Genomic DNA, 23155 nt, shown 5'->3' with positions numbered 1-23155 from the left:
TTTCTTTCTTTCTTTCTTTCTTTCTTTCTTTCTTTCTTTCTTTCTTTCTTTCTTTCTTTCTTTCTTTCTTTCTCTCTCTCTCTCTCTTTCTTCCTTCCTTCCTTCCTCTTTCTTAAGTGTGCTTTTTGTTCAATTAGAGCTGTCCCACAATTCCCTAGCTGCCCCTTTTGGCTTCCGCCCTGTCCATGCCCTGAAATCCCTGGAGCCTTCTGAATATAAACCTTTGATATTGGTGGTCATGGTCCCTCTGCTTGGGAAGGGACAGTTAGATGTCAGAACCTTTCTTGTTTCCCTGGGTCCCCCACCTGCCACTGGGAAGACGCTGCTATCCTCTTCACTGCTGGATCTAGTCTAGTTGCGATTTCTGAACCTTTCCTATAGCACCCCATGTCAAACTTGTGTTCCTTCAGGCTTAAGGATCCAGAGAGTAGAAACTGGTCAAATGTAAGGTGATAGGGAAAGCAAGATGTTAAAGATGATGCCTGGGATTTGGGGCTGTGGGGGCTGCTGACAAGGTTCAGGCCTCAGCTCAAATGCTGCCCCCTACTTCCCTGACAGTGGTGGCCAGGAGCCTCCCTCCCTATCATCAATATCCTGCTAGTCCATTACTAGTTTTCTTTTCTTTCTTTTTTTTTTCTTTAAGATTTTATTTATTTATTTGACACACACAGAGCACAAGCAGGGGGAACAGCAGGCAGAAGGAGAGGGAGAAGCATGCTCCCTGCGGAGCAGGGAGCCTGATGTGGGGCTGATCAGAGGACCCTGGGATCATGACCTGAGCCGAAGGCAGACTCTTAACCGACTGAGGCATCCAGGCGCCCCTAGTTTTATTTTCCACATCACAATTATCTCCATCAGAAATGTTCTTGGGTCATTTGTTGGTTGGTTATGTCTGTCCCCGTCCCTAACTGCGCACCCCGTCAGGTCAGGGACCACGTCTGCTTGCTACGCCTTTTCCTCAGTGTGCCTGGCACATACAGGCGCTCAATAAATACTCGTTGAATGGATGAATGCATGAATGAGCAACTCCCTGAACTGGTCTCAAAGCTGAACTAGTCCGAGCCCCGGCTCAGCATCGGGGTGCTACCTGTCTTTGTGGGTTGCTGGCCCCATCCTTGTAATTTGGAAGGTTTGGGGTCCGGCGGTCTCCTTGGGGGCTCCAGCGCCTCAGCCCGTCCGACCGATGCTTGTCCAATAGCCAAGCGGCCGCTGTCCAGCGGGCCAGGAGTCTACGCACTACGCATGTGCTCAAACCCTACTCTTTCCACCCGCCAACCCCCCGCCTCCTCTGTTGGACCCGAGTGCGCCGCTGGGGCGTGCGCATGCGCTTTCGCCCCCGCGCCGCGCGCCACTCCCGTACGCCTGCGCCGCGCTCACGACCACCAAGGAGCCTGCGCACTGCCCGCCGCCCGCGAGCCCGGTCGGCGCTTGCGCGGTGGCACTGGCGAATCGGGGGGGTAAAGAGGTGGAGGAGGAGGAGGAGGAGGAGGTGGCGGCGAGAAGATGGCGACTTCGAACAATCCGCGGAAATTCAGCGAGAAGATCGCGCTGCACAACCAGAAGCAGGCAGAGGAGACAGCGGCCTTCGAGGAGGTCATGAAGGACTTGAGCCTGACGCGGGCCGCGCGGGTAAGGGGGCTGTCCGCCCCGACCCTTCGGGGCCGGGAAGGGAGGGAGGGGGCGCGTGTCCGGCGTGTGCACGGGGCGGGGGGCGCGCGGCGGGGGCGGGGCGCGCGCGGCGGGGCGGGGCTTGGCACAGCCTGAGGTACAGGTGTTCCTACGCCCCGGGCATCGTGGGAGGGCCAGGTGCCCCCACATCACCGATACCTGAAAAGGTTCAGGTGTCCCTACATCATTGCTACTTGGAGGTGGGGATAGGTGTCACTATTTCATTATTATTTGGAGGGGACGGTGGCCTCTACATCCTTACTACCTGGAGGGAGTAGGTGCCACCACATCATTGTTACTTGAGGAGGGACAGGTGTCCCTACATCCTTGCTACCTGAGGGGGTCAGATGCTTCCATATCACTGCTACCTAGGGAAGACAGGATGATACTGTGAGGTGTATGAACTGGGCGCTGCTTGCAAGCATCATTGTTACCTGGGGAGGGGGGGATAGATGTTCCCACATCGTTCGTACCTGGTGCGGGAAAAGTGCCTCCACATCATTGTGACTTAAGGGGAACAGCTGTCCCCACATCATTGCTACCTGAAGGGATGGGTGTCTCTACATCTTTGTCACCTGTACCTTCACTCCCTGGGTGTTGGAGGAAGGACAGGTATCATCATTTGTAGACTTGAGGTGGGATAGGTATTTCTCCCTTTCAGATTATCTGAAGGAAAGTTTTGGTGCCCTCTCCTGTGGGGACCTGAGGGTGGTCAGGAAGACAGATTGTGGTCCGTCCTGGAGCTTGGAGTGGAGACAGCTACCCCCTCCCCATGTAGCCCATATGGTGGGGACCAGGTTGTGTTCCTCCCACTGAGACAAGGGACAGCTGGCCACAGATGACTCCTGGCCTCTCAGGGCCAGGGTGGAGGGACAGTTCTTCCTCAAGTTGCTGGCTGTGTTTGGTGTGCAGGGGCAGGCCAGGTTACCTGCTAACCTCACCTGGGAAGCTACTGTGGGCCTTGAGAGGAGCTGGAGGCTTGGCTCTTCTCCTGGGCCCACCTCTCTGGCCACATGACTGCACTGAGGTCCCAAGCTCCTTAGGCCTCTGTATCCTCATTTGTCAGGTGTGGCTAGCAAGTCCTTCCTTGTGGGTCAAAGAGGAGAGCACGCTTCGCACAGGTGGCAGTAAGTCTCTGCTCATTCCTGCAGAGTGGCGGGACCCTCCCCCCTGTCCTGCATCTTGAGGCCTTGGGGAGGGTTTGCATGGGAGCTGCAGAGACCCATATGGCTGGTTTCTGGATTTGGCCTCCGATCTGGCTGTCCCAGGCAGACATACCTCTTTGACGAGAGCCTCAGTCTCTGATTCTTTAGGTGGAATTTTCAGGTCATTCTCTTTTCTAATTAGTTGCTGTTTCTCTGTGAGATCATGACCACGTAGGCTAGAATGTATATCTTCATTTTTGTGCATTTGTTTGGCACATATTGATGGGGTGTTCACCATTGACCAGGTACCATCTGTTCCTGCTCCAGCAGCTCATGTTTTTGCTTAGCATGTAGAGGAAGAGATGGTTGGTGAATGAATGAATGAATGAATGAAAGCAAGCAAGCAAGCACCTTGAGTGTCCCCATAAGTCAGGGTTTCTGAGGGCAAGAATGTCCACTTTATCTTGTCTCATTGCAGTAGGTGTATGTAGTGTGATGGGAAGAAGGGGGTCATGCTAGGTTGATGGCTGTTTTCATGACTGGATGTCTGGTTTCTGCATTGGATTTGGAAATGTATTATTGTTTTTAAGAAGATTTCATTAAAATAATAACTTTATTGACATATAGTTTGTGTACTGAATAATTCACTTGTTGAAAGTGTAAAAATTAGTGGTGTTTAGCGTTATTTTACAGAGTTGTGCAACCATCACCAGGGTCTAATTCCAGAACACTTTTCATCACCCTCGAAAGAAATCCCATCCCCATGTGCAGTCACTCTCCATTCCTCCCTCCCTCAGCCCCTGGCAACGACCAATCTGCTTTCTGTTTTTATGGATTTACCTATTCTGGACATTTCATATATATGGGATCCTACAACCTGTGGCCTTTTGTGTCTGGTTTCTCTCACTCAGCGTATTTTCAAGGTTCATCCACATTGTAGCATATATCAGAGAACTTCGTTGCTTTTAATGGCCAAGTAATACTCCATTGAACACGCAGAGCACATTTGCTTATATGTCATCTATTGATAGAAAAGATTTGTAAGATATGCAGACAGCCATTCTCTTGGTCTTGGTAACCATTTTCTGTCTCTTTCTTCCCTCTCTCGCCTTCCTTTACACTGGGAGTTGGGCGTGAGCCCTGGGCGGAGGTGAACTTACACTGGATCATGTGAGACAGCAGTGTTTTGTATGGAGGGCAATTCTGTCCCGCAGAGACATTAGGCAGTGTCTGGAGACATTTTGGTTGTCTTGTCTGGGGGAGAGGGGCGCTCCTGGCATCCAGTGGGTACAGAATAGGGATGCTGTTCAACACCTCACGATTCATGGATGGCCCCCACCACAGAGAGTGACACAGGCCCAAAAGTCAGCAGTGCTGAGGCTAAAAACCCTTCAGGTTGGAGGAAATGTTGAGGGGGCGGGGGTACAAGCTTTGCACCTGGTCAGATAGAGGTCAAAGATCTGCACCCACCTGTATGGTGTGCTGTCTTGGACGGGCTGGTGGCTTTTCCGACACCTGGGACCAGGACGAGCAAGCTCTTTCCAAGCTTCTTGGGCTATTGCATGTGACGAGCGGCAAATCTGCAATGCCTGGTGCAGGTGAGCGAACCCACCTGACGCAGGCTTCCCTCCTGCCCTTCTGTGGCTGCAGTCTTCCCCAAGATAGATGCCAAAGTTTTTACCTGCAAACAGGGGGGATGTGGCTGCTTTGGTACCTACTCTTTCCCATGAATGCCCAAGTGTCAGTCTACAGTCCTTGGTGATAGGCACGCCATTACCATGTGAAAGCCCGCAGTCGTTCAGCCTGATGCATAAATCCATGCTGTGACCTTACCCAGGGGCAGGAACCCTAAGGACCAGGTTGGGTGTGGGGATGAGGTGTGATGTCGGGGAGGTAGAAGGGTAGAAGGGTCGCAGGGTAGAAGGGTCGGTGCATGAGTATTCCATTCTTATCCTCAGAGTTGGGGGAGCCCGAGGTGCAGGGAGGGCCATGGTGCTCTGCTGTGTGACTTTGGGCAGGTCTCTTAACCTCTCTGGGCCTCAGAATCTTGACCTGTAAGGTTGGGGCAGCACATTTCAGGGACTGTTCAGGGACCATGTTGGGTGCTGGGGAAACAGCAGCATCCAGGGCATGTGGTTTTGGGGAGCCATTGTGGCTTTAGGGGGGACAGGAGAGAATTGCTGCAAATGAACAAAATGGATGTTCTCAGAGAGAAGCAACAGAGTGACTTGCTGGGACTGGCCAGAGTGGGAAGTTGACACCCCAACAGTGAGATGCAGCCCCCTCCCCCCTACTGGGGAAGAGTGCCCCAGGTGAGGGACAGGCAGGCACAGAGGCCCTAAAGTGGGAAAGGCTTGGCAAGGTTGAGGACAGATCAGAAGACAGACTGGCACATAGAGTGAGAGTCGAGGTGAGGTTGGCGTGGCTTGGCGAGCCCTCGATTTCACTGAGGGAGGGGCCCTGGGAAGGTTTGTGATGGTGAAAGTCTTGATCCTTTGCTTTATTGAGATACAATTCCAAGTACATTAAATCTACTCACTTAAAATATACCATTCAGTGGTTTTTTTTTTTTTTTTAATATTTTATTTATTTATTTGAGAGAGAATGAGAGAGAGCACATGAGAGGGGGGAGGGTCAGAGGGAGAAGCAGACTCCCTACCGAGCAGGGAGCCCGATGCGGGACTCGATCCAGGGACTCCAGGATCATGACCTGAGCCGAAGGCAGTCGCTTAACCAACTGAGCCACCCAGGGCCCCCATTCAGTGGTTTTTAGCATGCTCACAGAGTTGTGCAACCATCACCAGTCAACTTTGGGACGTTTCCATCAGTGTGAAAGGAAGCCCCATGCCCCCTCCCCCAGCCCCTGGCACCCACTCATCTGCTTTCTGTCTCCATGGATTTGTCTGTTCTGGACATTTTATATACGTGGAATCATGAACCACGTGGCCTTTTGTGTCCGGCTTCTCTCACTTGGCACGAGGTTTTCAAGGTTCATCCACACTGGAGGGTGTGTCAGTGTTTCATTCTTTTTAAAAACTTGTGGTGAGATATATAGATCATAAAATTCGCCACCTTCACCATTTTTAAATGGACAGTTCCGTGGCAATAAGTACATTCACAGTTGGGCATGTCTGTTATTTCCTTTTTAAGGCTGAATAATACTGCATTTTGTGGCCCTGCCACGTTCCATATAGCCATTCATCCATCGATGGACGTTTGGGTTGTTTTCACCTTTGGGCCATTGTGACTATCACTGCCACGGATATTCGCACCCAGGAGCTTGTGTGGCTGCAGCTCTTCTCCCTTGAGTGGATACCACGGAGCGGAGGTCACATGGTAGGTGCCAGGTCATAGGGTCACTGTCCGTTTAACCTTTGAGGACTCTTCATGTCTCACAAAGATGACTGTGGGCTGAACGGGCCAGGGGATGAGGGGAGAAGCAGGCAGATGGTGAGAGGTTGCTGTGGCACCTGGGTTTGGGATCGGGGAGTGGTGGCTTGAGCCTGGAGGTGTCTGTGGTGGTGACCAGGATTAGTGGCTTTGGGTGATACTTGGGCAGCAGAGCTGCCTGGATGTGCAGGTAGATCTCATGTAGGGGAGTGAGGGGAGGGAGTATGGGGTGTGTCACCTGCCTGCCAGGGCCTCAGGACACAGCAGGCTCTGCGTGTGACTGATGGCTAAGCATCCCAGGGAGCGGCACCTGGGCCAGAAAAAGCCCACACACAAAGCAAAGCAGTCCGTGGTGGCCCAGCCAGGGCTGCCAGTTATGGCTGCACCGAAGGAGGGTGTTCTCCTGGCCCTCCCCTGTTACGGGGGTGGATCTGCACAGGCTGGGGGAAAACGGGTCCCTGGGCGGCAGGCCTAGCGCAGCGGTGGCTTGGGTTCGCAGAGCGTGAAGGCCGCCCCCAGTCCTGGCCCCAGTCCTGGCTTCGGCACTGTTTGCCTCTGTGCCGGCTGCTTCAAGTGTCTGGTGCCATCTGCAGCCTCCGCACGCACACACGCACGCAGGGCTCCCCGAGCTGCTCTGTTTGAGAGGCTGGAGCGAGCCATCTCCCGCCCCTCAGAAAGCCCGGCAGGCTCATGCTCTCCAGGTTGTGAGCTGCACACTGAGGATTGGGTTGAGTAGGACAGGGGCCTCCAAAAAGATTTGTCCATGTCCTGACCCCCAGAACCCGTGGCCGCGACTTTATTTAGAAAAGACGTCTCTGTAGATGAAATTAGGGTAAGGATCTCGAGATGAGATCATCCTGGATTTAGGGTGGTCCTAAATCTTGTGACTGGTGTTCTCGTAAAAAGAGAACACACAGCCGCATGCGGGAGAAGGCCACGTGATGATGATGATGGAGGCAGAGACTGGCATGATGCTCCCATGAGCCAAGGATGCCTGGAGCCCCCAGAAGCTGGAAGAGACCAAGAAAGATCCTCCCCTAGAACCTCGGGAGGGAATGCGGCCCTGCCGACACCTGGATTTCAGAAGTCTGGTCTCCAGAACTTAGAGAGAATAAAGTCCTTTTGTTTTACACTGCTCAGTTTGTGGTCCTTTGTGATGGTGGCCCCAGGTCGCTCTCCCCCCCACCCCAGGCTAAGGCAGAGTCTGGGTACCTTGCTGAAACCACCTCGGGACAGTGGGCCTAGGGGTTGTCTGCAGATGCACACATCTGTCCTTCTCTGGCCGGCTCATACAGGTCGTGTGGCCTTCACTGTTGAGGACTAGAGGGGGACCCTTCCTTCATCCATTGTCCGGAACTGGGGACCCTCACCCCATTGCTGGCCCTGAGCCAATGGTGAATAAGCCAGAGGGATGATAGTAGGAGCAAGGCCTGGGGGCGAGATGAGGGTTTATTCTAAGGCAGTGGGTCAAGTTTGCCCTCTTGGTTCCTGATCCCTGCCTGGCACCATGTGGCCTTCACTTAGTCCCTGATTCTTGATGCTCAGCCCCCCTCAGAGAGGAGGTGTTGTCTTCCCCACCATACAGATGGGGAAACTGAGGCCCAGAGTGGTGTCCTAGCTGGGAAGAGGTAGAGTTGGTGCCCAGCCCCGAGACAGTCACATACAAGGTGTCTGAAACAAGGAATTAAAACCACAGACTGGAACCTTCTGTTGCTTGCCAGAGCACGTTGGTCCCACCTGGGCCTTGATTTCTCTGAGATGTGATTGTTTCTGCAGCTAAGCACATGTTCCTCCTTTGACTTGGACCCGGGCATACATACTTCTGGCCAGTAACTACCGTTGTCACAGAGGTGGCGGCTGTGGGGTGCATCACATGCCCCTTTGTGTGTGACCCATGGCTCTTCTCCCTCTGAAAGTCACTGCCTAGATCAGGCTGGTGCTCCAACCCTCCACAGCCTGGAAGAGACAAGCTTCTAAGTAGCAAGCTTCTAAGTTGTCGTTTGGGAGGAGGCTTTTCATGGGAGCCTCAGCCCTGTTCCCAGCCTTTCCATGCATGCTTCCCACAGGTGACTGTCGAGTGTCCCCACCAGCCTGAGGTCCTGTGCAGAGAACCCCTCCCAAAGCTCACACCCAGCCCCAGACACCCCTGGTTCCATGCACACTACAGGTCCAGGAAGGCCTCCTTGATTCCTCAGAGCAGGTGGGCCCCACCTTTGCACACCCTGACCACCTGCTACTGCCTAGCAAATCAGTATTCATGGCAGTTCCTCTCCTGAGCCTGTGCCCACGACATGAAAATGGGCTGAAGCAAACACTTGCTGGGCCGGGGGGGTGGGGGTTGTCACTGGCTGAGAGACAGGCATGGGAACTGAGGGCTTAGTCCCGAAGATGCCTTCTCACTTCCTTGACTGACCTGGGGTTAGAAATTAGTGTTTCGTGGCATCCCGGCACCCAGCAACAAACATAAAGTCAAAACAACTTTCTCCGAGGAGTCCAGCGCCCCCCATCCATGGGGGGAAAACTGATAAAATCCGTTCCCTTCTGTTTAATGTAGAATGCTAGTGGGGACCCACCAAATTGATTTCTTAACCCGCTAATCCGGAGTTCAGCGAGCTATGCTTGTTTTTGTAAATAAAGTTTTATTAGAACATGGCCATCCTGTTCGTTTATGTCTTATCTATGGCAGAGTTGAGTCATTTTGACAGAGACCGCATGGCCTGCAGAGGCGAAAATATTTACCATCTGGAGCTTCGTAGAAGGTTTGCGGGCCCCAGGACAATGCGTCTTGCCCGCAGTTTGAGACCTGCTGACTTAGAGCGACAGGGAAGGTCGGGAAGATGGTGGGCGCTGGTTCTGTCATTTCTGAGATAAAGGATGAAGCCTCTGGGCTCCTCCCAGATTCTGCTTCTGCAGATCCAGATGGGAGCCCGAATTTGAGTGGGGACCCGGGAAGCCGGCCACGCAGGCCTTGCTGGGAGTCCTGTGCCCTGCGGTCACCAGGGCTGTGCCACGTAGAGGGAGAGGGTCGGCCTTGGTCAGGGGTGTGAACTAGCTGTCTAGCCCTCGGTTGGTGGCACGGTGGTGTTTGTGGGTCCATAGACCTGAGAAAGGTGTTCCACTGTCACTGTTCCTAAAGCTGGCCTGGGGGACGGTGCGAGGTGACTCTTGTCTTTGCAGTGGGCCTTCTGGTCGTGGTTGGGGTTAATTCGATTTCTCTGGGTCAGAGCTGGGCCATTGCAGGCACTGTGGAAGGCTACACGTCAGCCCTTTTCTGCTGCTTTCTATGCTGGGGGCTTCTGATTTTAGCCCGGGGGTCTGGGGCTCCCTCTGGTGCTGTTCTGTGAGACGAGGCAAAAGTACCTCGGGGGTCAAGATTAAGAGACTGTTGTGCTAGTGATTTCTTTTTAAATGGGACCCTCTGGAAAATGCCATGCTGATGTCAGGGGTGGGATCCAGTCTGGGGAGGGACTGGCCTGAGCGCAGTGCCAGGGAAGCATCAGAGACAAGTGGCATGGGGGGCTCACCCCGGCCAGTTCTGTCTCTAGGGGCATTTGGCAACATTGGGGACATTTTTGGTTGTCATGACTCGGGCTGGGAGGATGCTGTTGGCATGTGGTGGGTGGAGTCTGGAGATGCTGCTCAGCACCCTGCGGTGCCCTGGACAGCCCCAACCCAGAGAATGATCCAGCCCCAGGTGTCTGTGGTGCTCAGGCTGAGCAGCCCTGCTCTTGCAGCCCTCGATGTGCGGGGACTGTGCAGGTGCAGAGGGGCCGGGTGGAGGCCCCAGTTCCAGGAGCTACAAGCATGAAGCCTAGTGACAGGTAGTAACACCCCCGGGCAGCCGATGGTATTCTCCTTGGTTTATAGAGGGGGAGACTGAGGCTTGGAGAGTGTCACAGCATTAGGGACAGGTGAGCTGGGATTTGACCTGAATCCCCTGTACGTTTTCTCTCTTCTCATGCTGCTCTGGGTGTTTGCCAGCTGGTCAGGGTGGAGCAGAGCCTTCCAGGCTCCTGAAGCCATGTGCCACAGTGCTCGAGGAGCGTAGGCTGCATGGGCAGAGCAGCTGGGAGGGAGGTGGGGCGGGTGGTGGAGGGCCCTAGGCCAGACCCTGCGTGTGGGCCATGGGGAGCCATGGAAGGTTCCAGCAGGATGACAGCATGAGTGACATGAAGATGCAGGGAGTGGCAGGAGCCAGACTTGGTAGAGCCCATGTGTGTATGCCCAGTGGGTTGTTGTAGTAACCCACGAGGAAGCCTGCTGCTTCTCCTGTTGCACAGATGAGAAACGGGTGGGAGAGGTGATTGGCTATCTGTGCGGGGGGGGGGGGCGTTGGGTTTGAACCTATGTCTGAATCCAGGGCCCACGTTTTTCTTAATGTAGGCATAGAGGACCCTGTTGTATGCCGAACTTCAATTCATATCCATCTGTTGAAGATCATGGAGGCTGTCCCTGGTTTTTTGCAAACCAGACATTCATTATGTTTGTTCCCATGGGTGCGTGCACCCAGGCATGGCCCCTCCTGTGTGTGTCCTTTTGCCCCACAGCAAGTGGGGGGCATGTAGCAGCTTGGGGTGGGCCATGGGACAAAGGGAGAGCTGATTTGGGACATTTAGAGGGTAATAATGATAGAGTTAATCAGGAGGTGAGAGGAAGGAGGGTAAGGTGGAGGCTCCCTGGCTGTGATGGGGGAACCAGAGAGAAAGGGGTGGGGGTGGGAGAGTCCCACTTTGCCTTGGAGCTTGTGAGATGGAATGGCTCCCTGGTCCTGGCTGGGGTGTCTCTGACCCCCTCCCCTGCCTCCTGCTACCACATCCAGCCCCACCCCAGGGCAGAGGTGGGTGCCTTGCCCTGGCTGGGTGTGGCCGTGGTGTTGCTGGCCGGATGGGGGTCCAGGTGCGCAAACAAGGAAGCCACGGCCTGCCTCATGGGCCAAGGACGTGGAGAGAGTCAATATTTATTATTTGCCAAATGGAAACGAAGTGCAGAAAGTGTGGGGGGATTCTGTAGCACCTGGTGCCTGGTGCAGGGCCACGGCTGCTGGGCTTCTCCTTGCTTCCTCCAGGGTGATTTTAGGCCTGGCTGAGCTTTCTCTGTGCTCCGCTCCCTCTCTGTGAAGCAGGGGTCACAGTGGTCTCTGGCCGGACTATGGTCAGATTTAGGTTAACGCATGTAGCTCATCCAGAATGGGGCCAGCACATGGATGCTCACTGCGTGGTGGCTGCTGCTGAGATGCTGGAGGTGTGTGCACAGTGAACACATGGTGGCGCTCAGTGGGCATTCTTCCGATGGCAGGCGTTCAGCAGGCACACTGTGTGTACTGAGCAGGTGCTCGGCAGCACTTGGCAGCAGGCACATGTGGACTGCTGGTGGGCACACAGCTCCCATTCAGCAGGCATTTAGCCCGCATACAGTGTGTACTTGGCAAGCATTCAGCAGGCACACAGTGTGTATTCAGCAAGCGTTCAGCAGGAATTCAGCAGGCACATGGGATTTACTCAGCGGATACTCAATAGGCACATATTGGGCATTCAGCAGGTGCTAAGCAGACACTGGACTGTGACCTCCCTGAGGGCAGGCCTGTCTCCAGTTCATTCTGGAATTCCCTGGGTGCAGGTGTCCTTTAAAAGGGCCAGTTTCCCACCACACAGTCAGGCTTCCCTCCCATATGTAGCAGGAGTGTGATGTGTGTTCCTATTCTCAATCTGGGAACACATCTGAGGCGCTGAGGGGCCATGGAGCCAGGTGGGGAGCATGGTGGTCTTCCCAGAGCTTCAGTTTGGCTGAACAACTTCAGTGAGAAAGTTTCAGTATTAACCAGGCATGGTGTGTTATGAGGTGGACTGCAGACCCATATGGGCTTGGGACCAGCAGGCTTGGGGCAGTGTGGTGCCCTGGGACAGAGCGCAAGAAGCATCAGGATTGCCCAGTGAGGTCTCCCTGCAGTGGCCACAGTTTGGACTGGAAAGTCTGTTCCTTCAGTCAGTATTTATTTATTTTTAAAGATTTTATTTATTTGAGAGAGAGCACGCACATGAGGGAGAGGCAGAAGGAGAAGCAGACTCCCTGCTGAGCAGGGAGCCTAATGTGGGGCTCGATCCCAGGACCCTGGGATCATAACCTGAGCTGAAGGCAGATGCTTAACTAACTGAGCCACCCACGCACCTCCCTTTTAAAAAAATATTTTATTTATTTGAGAGAGAGAGCACGTGCACACGAGTGAGAGGCAGAGGGAGAAGCAGACTCCCCGCTGAGCAGGGAGCCCGACGTGGGGCTCGATCCCAGGACCCTGAGATCATCATTCAGTATTTATTGAGCACCTACATGGTGCTGTGTCCTGGGGATGCCTTGCAGAACAAGTCACATGAAACAGTGGCCAGCTAGTCCCAAGCCCTCAGGTCATGGCTCTAAGAGAGTGAAATGGGGTGGGGACCCTTTGGGGGATGTGATGTTTGAGCTGAGCCCAGGGGATGAGGATGAGCCATGGGGATGGAGAGCACGAAACTTGTCGGGGAGAGCACGAAGCTTGTCGTGGGGGAGAGCCTGACCTGACTGAGCTCAGTGAATGATAGCTTGTGGGCCCTGGTCAGCAGTCAGGATCTGGTAGTGGGTTGCTCTGGGAAGGTGGTTTTTTTTTTTTTTTTTTTAAGGTTTTATTTATTTGACAGAGAGAGACACAGCGAGAGAGGGAACACAAGCAGGAGGTAGGAGAGGGAGAAGCAGGTTTCCCGTGGAGCAGGGAGCCTGATGCGAGGCTCGATCCCAGGATCCTGGGGATCATGACCTGAGCCGAAGGCAGACGCTTAACGACTGAGCCACCCAGGCGCCCTGACTCTGGGAAGGTTTTAAGCAGGACTGTGATACGAGATGTTGGTTTAGCAAAGATCCCTCCGGCTGCCGTATGGGCGGTTGCAGGGACCTGAGAGGGGGCTGGGGCAGGGGTCTCCTTCCCTTCCCAGTATCCCCCACCCCCGAGATCATGGGTGTTGGATTCATTACAGACCAGGACTTGCTGACTTGGGAGATGTTCTTTCATCCAAGAATCAGGAATCTGATTCCCCAGGAAGGTGATGGGGGGAGTTTATATTAAATCGCTTCAGCTTTGTGCTGTGGTGGCTCCTGGACCGAGGAAAGGCATTTTTGCAGTCGAGACCTGGAGTCCTAATTTCATATGTGAAATTTCGCTTTGTCTGTGGTCGCAGCCTGACACCCCACTTGGTCACAGGGTTTTCACCCCAAAGTTGGGGTGTGGCGTTCTATCCAGAGGAGTCTCTGCACCCATTCCCAGCTACAGCCTCAGAGCTCTGTGGTCTCTCCCTCACTGCCTAGGACTCCACTGTCCAGTGGTGGAGTCCCCTGAGAACTTTTGCAGGCCGCCTTCCCTGCCTGCTGGGCTTGCAAGGGAGCTCTCTGCCACACCTTTTGCTTGTTTAAATAATAAAAAAAAGGAAACTATGTTTCAAAACTTTGATGAAACTTGAAAACAAAACCCAAAGCACTTCCCGTTTCTTCTGTTCTTCTGTGCATCTGACACAGCTCACCTGGGCGCAGAGGGTGGGTGGGTGCATGCCAGCTGGTCACTTGCCTGGAAATCTCTGGGAGGAGGTGTCGGCCCAGCCAGGCACAGTGCCCGGGGCTGGCTCTGCAGGGCCAGCCAGTCCTCGGGCTGGGGGGCCGGATAGTTGGGGACAGGGGGAGGCAGAGCGCAGAGGGGTCTCTGTGTCCACTCCCAGCCTGGCTAAAAAGCCTTTCTTGGTAAGCTCAGTGGTTCTCAAGTAACTGCAGAAACAAGCTCCTGCGGCCCTCTTCCACGGGTCCTTCTGCACCTGTGAGCATAGAGCTTTCTCAGTCCCTCTGTCCTCCCAGGCAGGCGGGGTTTGATAGCTGTAATTAGGACGGGAGCGGCTCATTAAATCATCACGGAATCAATGCGCAGCCCCGGGAGTGATTTGTAGGCCCTGCAGCCTCAGTCTTTGCCTGCAGGTGGCAAGGAGATGCTAATTCCCTCACCGCTGGCTCAGCAACAGCAGAGGGAGGAGCCCTGAGGGTCCATAGCAGGGCCCTGCTGGGCGCCACTTGTGCCCTAAGGACCTGCCCACGGCCCCGCCCTGTCATCCCAGCGACTGGCCAAGTGGCTCCCTCTGGCTCAAGCCCTGCCTCTGCTGGCTTTCCTCAAACGACTGCACTTCTCAGTGCCTCAGTTTCCCATCGGTAGAGTTGTACAGCTTAGGACATGCCCACCCCAAGTGCTTGGCTCTGTGCTTAGCCAGCATCAGGGTGCCCTGTGGGGCAGCTGTGAGGGCAGGGTCTTACCCTTTGGACCCATGTGCTGTGGTTTGACATGTGACAGATGCCACAGCGTGGCTTATGAACAATTTGCTCGGTTTCATTTGGGGGGGGCAGTGAGTGTATTCATTTCTCTTCACTTTTTTTTTTTTTTTTTTTTTTAAAGATTTTTATTTATTTGAGAGAGAGAGCGAATGAGCACACATGAGTGGGGGGAGCAGCAGAGGGAGAAGCAGGCTCCCTGCTGAGCAGGGAACCTGAAGCAGGGCTCGATCCCAGGACCCTGGGATCATGACCTGAGCCAAAGGCAGCCGCTTAACTGACTGAGCCACCCAAGCGCCCCATTCACTTTTTCTTTTGAGATAGTTTTAGATTTCAGCAAGGGGTACAGACCCTGTCCATACCTCCTCACCCCTACCCTTGAACACGTCACGTGACCAGCGTGGGCTGGTCAAACCAGGACAGCAGTGTTGGCACACTTCTACTGACTAGGCTAAGGACTGCATGTGGATTTCCTCCAGACGTCCCCCAGTGACTTTTCTCTGGCCCAGGATCCCATCCAGGCTCCCATGTCACGTTTGATCGTCATGTCTTCTCGGTCTCCAACCCACGACCATTGCTCAGGGTTTCTGTGTCACCTGTGACCTTCAAGCCCTTGAGGAGAACTGCTCAATCTTTCTGTTGCTCAGGGTGGTTTGTCTGATGTTTTCTTGCAGTTGAGCTGAGGTGGTGTGTTTTGGGCAGGAATCCCACAGTGCTAATTTTCTTTTTATATTTTTCCTTTCCTCAAATTGTGGTAAAATGTACATAAAATTTACCATCTTACTCATTTTTAAATGTGTGATTCGGGCTGCCTGGGTGGCTCAATCGGTTAAGCGTCCAGCTCCTGATTTTGGCTCAGGTCATGATCTCAGGGTTGTGAGATCAAGCCCCGCGTTGGGCTCTGTGCTGAGTCTGCTTGGGATTCTCTCCCTCCCTCTCCCTTTGCCTCCCCCCACCATCCCTGCTCAAGCACGTGTACCGTCTCTCTCTTGCCCTCAAATCTTAAAAAAAAAAAAAAAAAGGGTTCATGGGCATTGAGCATATTCACATTGGGGTGCTTCCATTTCCAGAACTTTGGAGGGAACTCTGTCCCCATTAAACACTAACTCCGCATCCTGTCTTTTCCCTGCTCCTGGTGCCAACTATTCCACTTTTCTTCCCCTGTGAATTTGACCACTCCTATAAATGGACTCATTGGATTTGTCTTTTTGTGACTGGCTTATTTCCCTCAGCATAACGTCCTCAGTGTTGTAGTACGTGTCTGTGTTGTAGTGTATGTCAGAATTTCTTTACAGGGTGGAATGATATTTCATTGTACGTGTGCATCACATTTGATTGATCCATTCATCTTTCTGTGGGCACTTGGGTTGCTTCCACGTTTTGGCTCTTTGGAATAATGGTGCTCTGAACATGGGTGTACGAATTCCTGCTTCCATTTTGGGGGCATATATGCAGAAGTGGGATTGCTGGTTAATTTCTTGAGGAACCGCTAGGCCTTCTTCCACTGCAGTGATGCCATTTCATGTTCCCACCAGAAACGCACAAGGGTTCCAGTCTCTCCACAGCCTCACCAACGCTTTTCCTTTTATGGTGTGTGTGTGTGTGTGTGTGTGTGTTTATCATATCCTTGTGCTTGTGAGGTGGTTCTCATTGTGTTTTGATGTGCATTTCCCAAATGATGAGTGACGTTGAGCATCTTTTTTTTTTTTTAAGATTTTATTTATTTGAGAGAGAGAGAATGAGAGAGAGCATGGGGGGGGGAGGGTCAGAGGGAGAAGCAGACTCCCTGCCAAGCAGGGAGCCCGATGCGGGACTCGATCCTAGGACTCCAGGATCATGACCTGAGCCGAAGGCAGTCGCTTAACCAACTGAGCCACCCAGGCGCCCACGTTGAGCATCTTTTTATGTGCACGTTGGCCATTTGTAGATCTTACTTGGAGAAATGTCTATTCAAGTCTTTGGCCTGGTTTTGAATTGGTTTTTTGTCGTTGAGTTGTAGGAGTTCTGGACACATTCTGGATATTAATCCCTTATTCAGCGTATGATTTGCAAATGTTTTCTCACGTTCCTTGAGAACGGGCCTTTACGCTGTGTCTGTTGTGTCCTTTGTTGCACAAATGGTTTTAATTTTGGTAAAGTCCAATTTATATATATATTTTTTGTTGAGTGTGCTTTTGGTTTTATAGCCAAGAAGTTACTGCCAAATCTAATATTATTAAGCTTTTCCTCTGTTTTCTTCTGAGTTTTATAGTTTTAGCTTTCAGTCTTCGATCCATGTTGATTTTTATATCTGGAATAAAGTGTGGGTCCAACTTTATTCATCTCATGTAGAGATCCAGTTTTCCCGGCACCTCGTTGAAAAGACTGTCCTTTCTCTCTTGAATGGTTTTGGCACCCTTGTCAAAAATCATTTGACCGTGCATGCAAGAGTTTATTTCTGGATTTTCTATTCCACTGGTTTCTAGGTCTGTTTTTATTGCCGGTACCACACTGTCTTTGTTACTGTAGCTTTGTAGTAAGTTTAGAAATCAGGAAGTGTGAGTCTGCCAACTTTCTTCTTTTTAAAGATTGTCTTGGCTATTCAGGGTCCTTTGAGATTTCATATGAATTTTATGGTGGCTTTTTCTATTTTTGCAAAAATCATGGTTGGGATTTTGATAGGGGTTGCACTGACTCTGTAGATTGCTTTGGGTAATATTGCCATCTTAACAATATGAAGCCCTGCTCTCCTCCTCCCAGCTGTGTGGCCCTGGGCAAGCATATACCTGGGTCCTGTCAGGTTCCCCATCGCCACTCCTCAGATGTGCTTGTGGAGGGGATCAACTCTGTTAGCGCATGAATAGCCCTTAGGACTGGACCTGCACAAGTTGGTGCTCTATGGAGGAAGTGGTGTCTGCTGACTGCCTTGAGGAGCTACTGACTTAGAGGAGAGAAGAGGCTATGGGAGGGTGGGGCAAAGCTGGGAGGGTTGCCTGGAAGAGAAGAGCTCTGTGGTGGGACAGGAGGGGATATTGAGGGGAAGGGTCTTTGGGAAGAGGAGGAATGATGTGTACAGAGGCACAGAAGCTTGGAGAGGGATTGTCTGGGGCATGACTGTGGTATGAGGTGACTCTCGGTAGGGGGCGAGTGACCAGAGAGGAGAGCCAGGAGTGGGAGTCAGATCTGGAAGGGCCCCAAGAGCCAAGGTGGGGAGCTTGGGCACAATCCAGAGGCTAGCTGATGTGGTAGGGAAGGAGAGACCCAGGATTGGCTTTGGGTTTTAGGGAGAGCTCGAGAAAAGATTGGTTGAGGGGAGCGAGAGATCAGGTGTGGGAGGCAAGCGGTCCTGGGGAGCTCAGGAGCTATGAGAGGTGCCTGCCGGGCCAGTGAGGGTGGGAGGCCTGAGGGAGGCACGGGCTGCAACACAGGAAGATCATGGTGCCACCTGCCAGGGTCAGGAGGAGCAGGAGTGTGGAATGGAGGATTCGGGAGGACATGAGCCTGGTCGGGGGCTGCTGGGATAGAGGAGGAGGTTCCTGTGAGCATCAGGGGGCGTTCTGAGGGCAGGGCCGGGTGGCACTCGGGAGTTGCTGGCCAACTTGGCATTCAGGGCCTCTCCAGAAGGGGGGGCACACGAGGGACAGAGAGGTCTGAGCCCTTGCAGAGTCATGTTTGAAGGAGTTGGGAGGGGATCACAAGGCAGAGGCCAGAGGAGGAACCGTGGGATGAGAGGCTGGAGGGGGTCCCCTTGTGAGGGTGGCCATGGGTGCCAGGCTGGAGAGGCTCCTCCAGTGAATGAATGTGTGACCAGTGCCTGCTTGGAGCCTGCCTGGTGCTTAGCGGTGCGGGGCTGCAGCTGCTCCTGGAGCAGTCGGTGCCTAGTGGCGCACGGGGACAGCCACATTGAGCACAGTGATACCCTGAGTGAGGTTTGCCCAGGGGGTAGAAGAAGGTGCACCTGGTAGGGGGCACAGGAGCTGCAGAGGCTTGGCATGGGGGGGCATGTGTGTGAGAAGGCAGGGCCCAAGGGGACGATCCTGGGAGTGCCCCAGCTTGGCCTCATGTTCCCGCAGGCACGATGGACTTCATCCCGCGGGTGGCGGCAGGAACCCTGCAGTGGGGGGCACAGCTGCTGGTTCAGGGCACAAGTGAGGTGATGGGAAGCAAGGATAGCTGTGACACCTTTCGTAAGTCTCTAATAGCCACATGTTCTGAGTGGGGGTCTGGACATGAAGGAGGGAGACATCAGGAGGAAGGCTGTCCTGCACCTGCATGGGGACAAGAGAGGGACAGACAGAGTGCCTGGCCAGGGGCTGTGTCCACGAGAGGCTGTGAACAGGAATTGGGGTGAGCCAACATGCCTGTGGACACCCTCCTGGGACCCTTTGGGAAGCTGTAAGTACATCCAGGGGTGCGACCTGGCAGTGCTCAGCGCCTGGGACAGGTGCTTCCAGGTTCTTCCTGTCCTGGGCAGTCTTCCTTGTATCTGGACAGCAGCTAATCATCCAGATGTCTCATTGGGCCCCACCCTGGAAGGTACTAGAGTCAGGGGTCCCATCGCCATCTGCTCTGTGTCCCATCTACTAAGAATGAACCACCCACGCCCACATTGCCTGCCCTTCCCCACTCTGGCCCCTCAATCCAGCTCCTCCTGGCACGGAGGACTCTGTGCAAGGGAAGGTGGCTCAGGTCACTTTGGCTTAAATCTTTCTGGTGGGTTCTCATCATACTCAGAGTGAGGTCCCACAAGGCCCTGAGCCTCCCCCCACCCCAACCTCCTTGTTTACTGGTGGGCGGCCTGGCCCCCTTGTCCCCTCCATGCTGGTCCTCCCCCCATATGCTCATTCTGACCCCAGGGCCTTTGCACTCGCTGGGCCTCCTGCCTAGAGTCCTCTTCCCAGCTCCAGTGTCACCTCCTTGGCCACCTGCCTGCTCCCCCCTCCCATTTCCTGCTTGTTTTCGGCACAGGCCCTCTTACTCAGAAATCCTCAGCCTCCTTCCTTTTCCACCGGTCTCTCTGCTTAGAGTGCACCAGGACCTGTTTGTGCTTTGTGCTTGGGGGCAAGCTCGTGAGCCGGTAGAGCTTGTCCCCAGACAGCATGGGCCTGCTGGCTTCCTCTGCCAGCCTCCTTTCCAGCACCCTTGGGTGACAGGTTCCCTCTGTTTCCAGCTGCCTGCCCAGGCCTCCCGTCCTGCTGGCCCCAGGCAATGCCCTGTGGACCCTCCCTGGAGGGGACTGGCCCTGCTGGCTGAGCCAGACATGCAGGATTTTCAGGGACTGCTGGAGGGTAAAACTGAGAGCCAGTGTGAGCAGCCGGGCTTCTGGGCCATGTTGAGCTATTCCCTCAGGTGGGTGCTTTGGGTAGGGGTGTAGTGTGGGCTGCCCTCCCGGAACCTCTGGCTCTTGAGCAAGCCTATGCCTAGGCCTGGCTGCTGACCCCTCTGCTTTCACCACTGCCCCCCGCCCCCCGCCCGCCTCAGGGCTTTGCAGGCCTCTCAGCATCCACTCGGGCCTGGGCTGCTAATGGTTAAATGCTGAGCAGGCAGCAGTGGATTTCTTTGGGGTTTTGGCTCAGGGTGAGACCTGCATTCCGGGCCTTGCTTGGCCCACGTGCAGCATCCTAGATCTTCACCTTCCCGTCCCAGTTGGCCTGCTTCTTGGGGTCGGGTGGGGGCTTCCTCCCTCCAGGCCTTGGGTCAAGCCACGCAGCTGCTGAGCTGGAGTGAGGGCAGCAGGGATGAGCTAGGCTTGGAGGCCCCGGGTCTGCAGCCAGCTGGGTGACCTCAGGCTGTGCCGACCCTCTTGGAGCCTGGGGTTGGGTGTGGCGTCTGAGGGGACCCATGGTGCCTTTATGCCTGGTCCCACTCTGACTGATAAAAATTCACCAGCCAGGGTGCCTGGGTGGCTCAGTTGGTTAAGCAACTGCCTTTGGCTCAGGTCATGATCCTGGAGTCCTGGGATCGAGTCCCACATTGGGCTCCCTGCTCAGCAGGGAGTCTGCTTCTCCCTCTGACCCTCCCCCCTCTCATGCTTTATCTCATTCTCTCTCTCAAATAAATAAATAAAATCTTTAAAAAAAAAAAAATTCACCAGCCAGAAATCCAGGCCCTGAGTTGTTGGCACTTCTGGTGTTTCAGGAGAAGCCAGCAATTCTGATATTTAAGCTAATTAAAAAAAACAAAAAACAAAATTTAAAAGTTGGCCACCAGTTCGCATTCTTTAAAATGTTTCTCAGACCTCAGGAAGGTCACAGCTGCAGCCACCGTGCTCCTGCCTGCCAGGTGGCGGGCTCTCATGTGGGCCAGTGGACCCTGAGGGCGTCTGGGTTGCCGTGGATGGGCGGCCGCGCCACTCCTGGGATGGGTGCCTCATGGGTCCACTCATTCCTGGGCTGCCTGCAGAGGGGATGTGCAGTGGCCAAGAAGCCACGTGGCCCAGGCCCTTTGGCAGGCCCTGCTCTTCCTCTGGGTACACACATGGGGCCATAGTGGCTTCCCCGTTAGATGACACTGCTCTGAGGGCAGGGACGCTGTCCTTGGTGACAGTCCGCTACCCATGCTGCTGTCCCAAAGACACAGGCTTAGGATGAGACACTCTGGGCCCTGCCCGCTGCTCACCTTCAGACTGATGTACACTTTGCCCTTGGCCAGAATGTTGGGAATACTTTTCACTTTTTCTTCTTCTTTTTTTTTTTTTTTTAAGATTTTATTTATTTATTTGACAGAGCGCACAAGCCGGCAGAGAGGCAGGCAGAGGGAGAGGGAGAAGCAGGCTCTCCACTGAGCCCGGAGCCGGATGTGGGGCTCGATCCCAGGACCCTGGGATCATGACCTGAGCTGAAGGCAGCTGCTTGACCGACTGAGCCACCCAGGCACCCCTCTTCATGTTTTTTTTTACTGTGGTAAAATTCACATAACAGAATTCACCATTTTTTAGCGAGCGATTTAGTGGCTTTTAGTACGTTCATGGTGTTGTACAAGCACCACCTCTTTGTGGTCCCAGAACAATTCCATCACCTCTACAGGAAGCCCTGTCCCCGTTAGCAGCCAGGGCCCCTCCCCTAGCCCCTGGCAACCACTTGCCGTCTCTATGGATTCGTGTGTTCCGGACATTTCGCGTAGACAGGATTGTGCAATCTATGGCCTTTTGTGTCTGGCTTCTCTCATTATGATGTTTTTGAGGTTTACCCACATTGTAGCAGGAGTTGATGCTTCATTGTTCCTTTTTATGGCTGACTAGTATTCCACTGTCAGGACTAACTACGTCTTGTTTGTCCATTCACCCATGGGTGGACACTTGGGTTGTTTCCACTGCTTGGCAGTTGTGACTAGCGCTGCTATGAACGTGTGTGTGTAAGTCTTTGTTTGAACATCTGAGTTCCTTGGGGTCTATAACCAGGAGTGGAAATGCTGGGTCACGTGGTAATTCTGTGTCTCACTTTTTGAGGAACCACCAGACTATCTTCCAAGAGCAGACTGGTTTTGCAGACCACTTCTTCCATGCTCCTGGCTGCACCCCTGCTTGGGAGCTGGGGCTCTCGGCCCACTTCTGGGTCCTCCATCTGCCCTCCCCACACACTCCTGATTTTATTGGGTACGCTATTACTTTACATTGTTGAGGTTTGTGGCGTTTGCTCATGGCCCTGTAACTGTAAAGCTCACTGCTGTTTGGTCTTAGCGCAGTGTCCAAGGAATCTATGAATGTTGGGATTCCTGCCCTGGTGCATCTAGAATATTCCATTTGTGTGCCAAGAAGTGAAGGCCTAGGGATGTGACGCAGCACACCCAGGGCATGGATCGGAGTGGGGAACCCGTTTGTGTGCCCGGGGTCACTCCAGGATGCTAGTGCCATGGCAGCCAGTGAGTCCCCAGCCCAGCTGCGCCTCGGACCCATGCAGTCCGTTCTCTGTCTTAGCGGAAGGGCTTATGAGTGTGGAAACCCACCTTGTATATAGCTGCCACGTGCTCCCTATGGGCACCCTGTGCTGGCCTCCTCCCCGTGCACGGGGCCCGCCCGGAGGCCTCGGAGTGGGGGTGCTGGCCAGGGCCCACACAGCCCCCCACCAGCTTGCAGCCTGTGCCCCAATGCCAGGCAAGCCGTACACGCAGGCAGACCGTCTGAAGCAGGGGGTCACAGGTGCCCCAGAAATCGTATCTGTTCCATTTCTGGGAAGATGGTGTAGTATCCATGCCGATGTGCGGGAGCACCCTCAGTGGAGTCTGGGCAGCCTGCCGGTATGGACCTGGGGGTATGTTTGCAGCAGAAGTGATGCTCTGAGAACAGACCAGGGCAGTCTCCCATCCACTGATCAGACGTCACTGCTGGCGGGTTTGTGCCACGCTCACAGAAGGGTTTCTGCAGAGTTTTCAGTATTGCAGGATGGAGGGATTGGGGCATCGTTCCCCGCTTTGAGGGGTGGTGACGACCTCAGGGGTCTCCATCCCCCAGCCACAGCCTGCTGCCTGCACCTTCCTTGCCCTCCTCCAGTGCCTCTCAGGGCCCCTCCTGCTCCCCCTGGGCTCTGGCGTGCACGACCTAAGGGCAGTCTTGGGCAGGGTCTCCTGGGAATGTTCGGGGACAGTTTGGGTACTGTGTGTATTAGTGTCCAGGGGCTGCCGTAGCAAATGACCACAAATCTGGTGGC

At 54.0% G+C, this 23155-nt stretch overlaps 1 protein-coding gene across 1 annotated transcript in view; it reads left to right on the top strand.

Annotated features, from left to right (window-relative positions):
- The first annotated feature begins 1485 nt into the window (after positions 1 to 1485).
- CRTC1 (CREB regulated transcription coactivator 1) overlaps positions 1486 to 23155 on the top strand; it is a 73518-nt gene continuing 51848 nt past the window's right edge. The window contains exon 1 of the mRNA XM_021683105.1: positions 1486 to 1629. Within this exon, the coding sequence (XP_021538780.1) occupies positions 1504 to 1629 (126 nt within the window). The 5' untranslated portion in view covers positions 1486 to 1503. The remainder of the gene's footprint in view (positions 1630 to 23155) is intronic.

Source organism: Neomonachus schauinslandi, chromosome 1 (genome assembly GCF_002201575.2).
Source record: "Neomonachus schauinslandi chromosome 1, ASM220157v2, whole genome shotgun sequence".
Lineage (NCBI taxonomy): Eukaryota > Metazoa > Chordata > Mammalia > Carnivora > Phocidae > Neomonachus > Neomonachus schauinslandi.
Note: the sequence above shows the minus strand (reverse complement) of the source record. Positions and strands in the feature narration are given on the sequence as shown.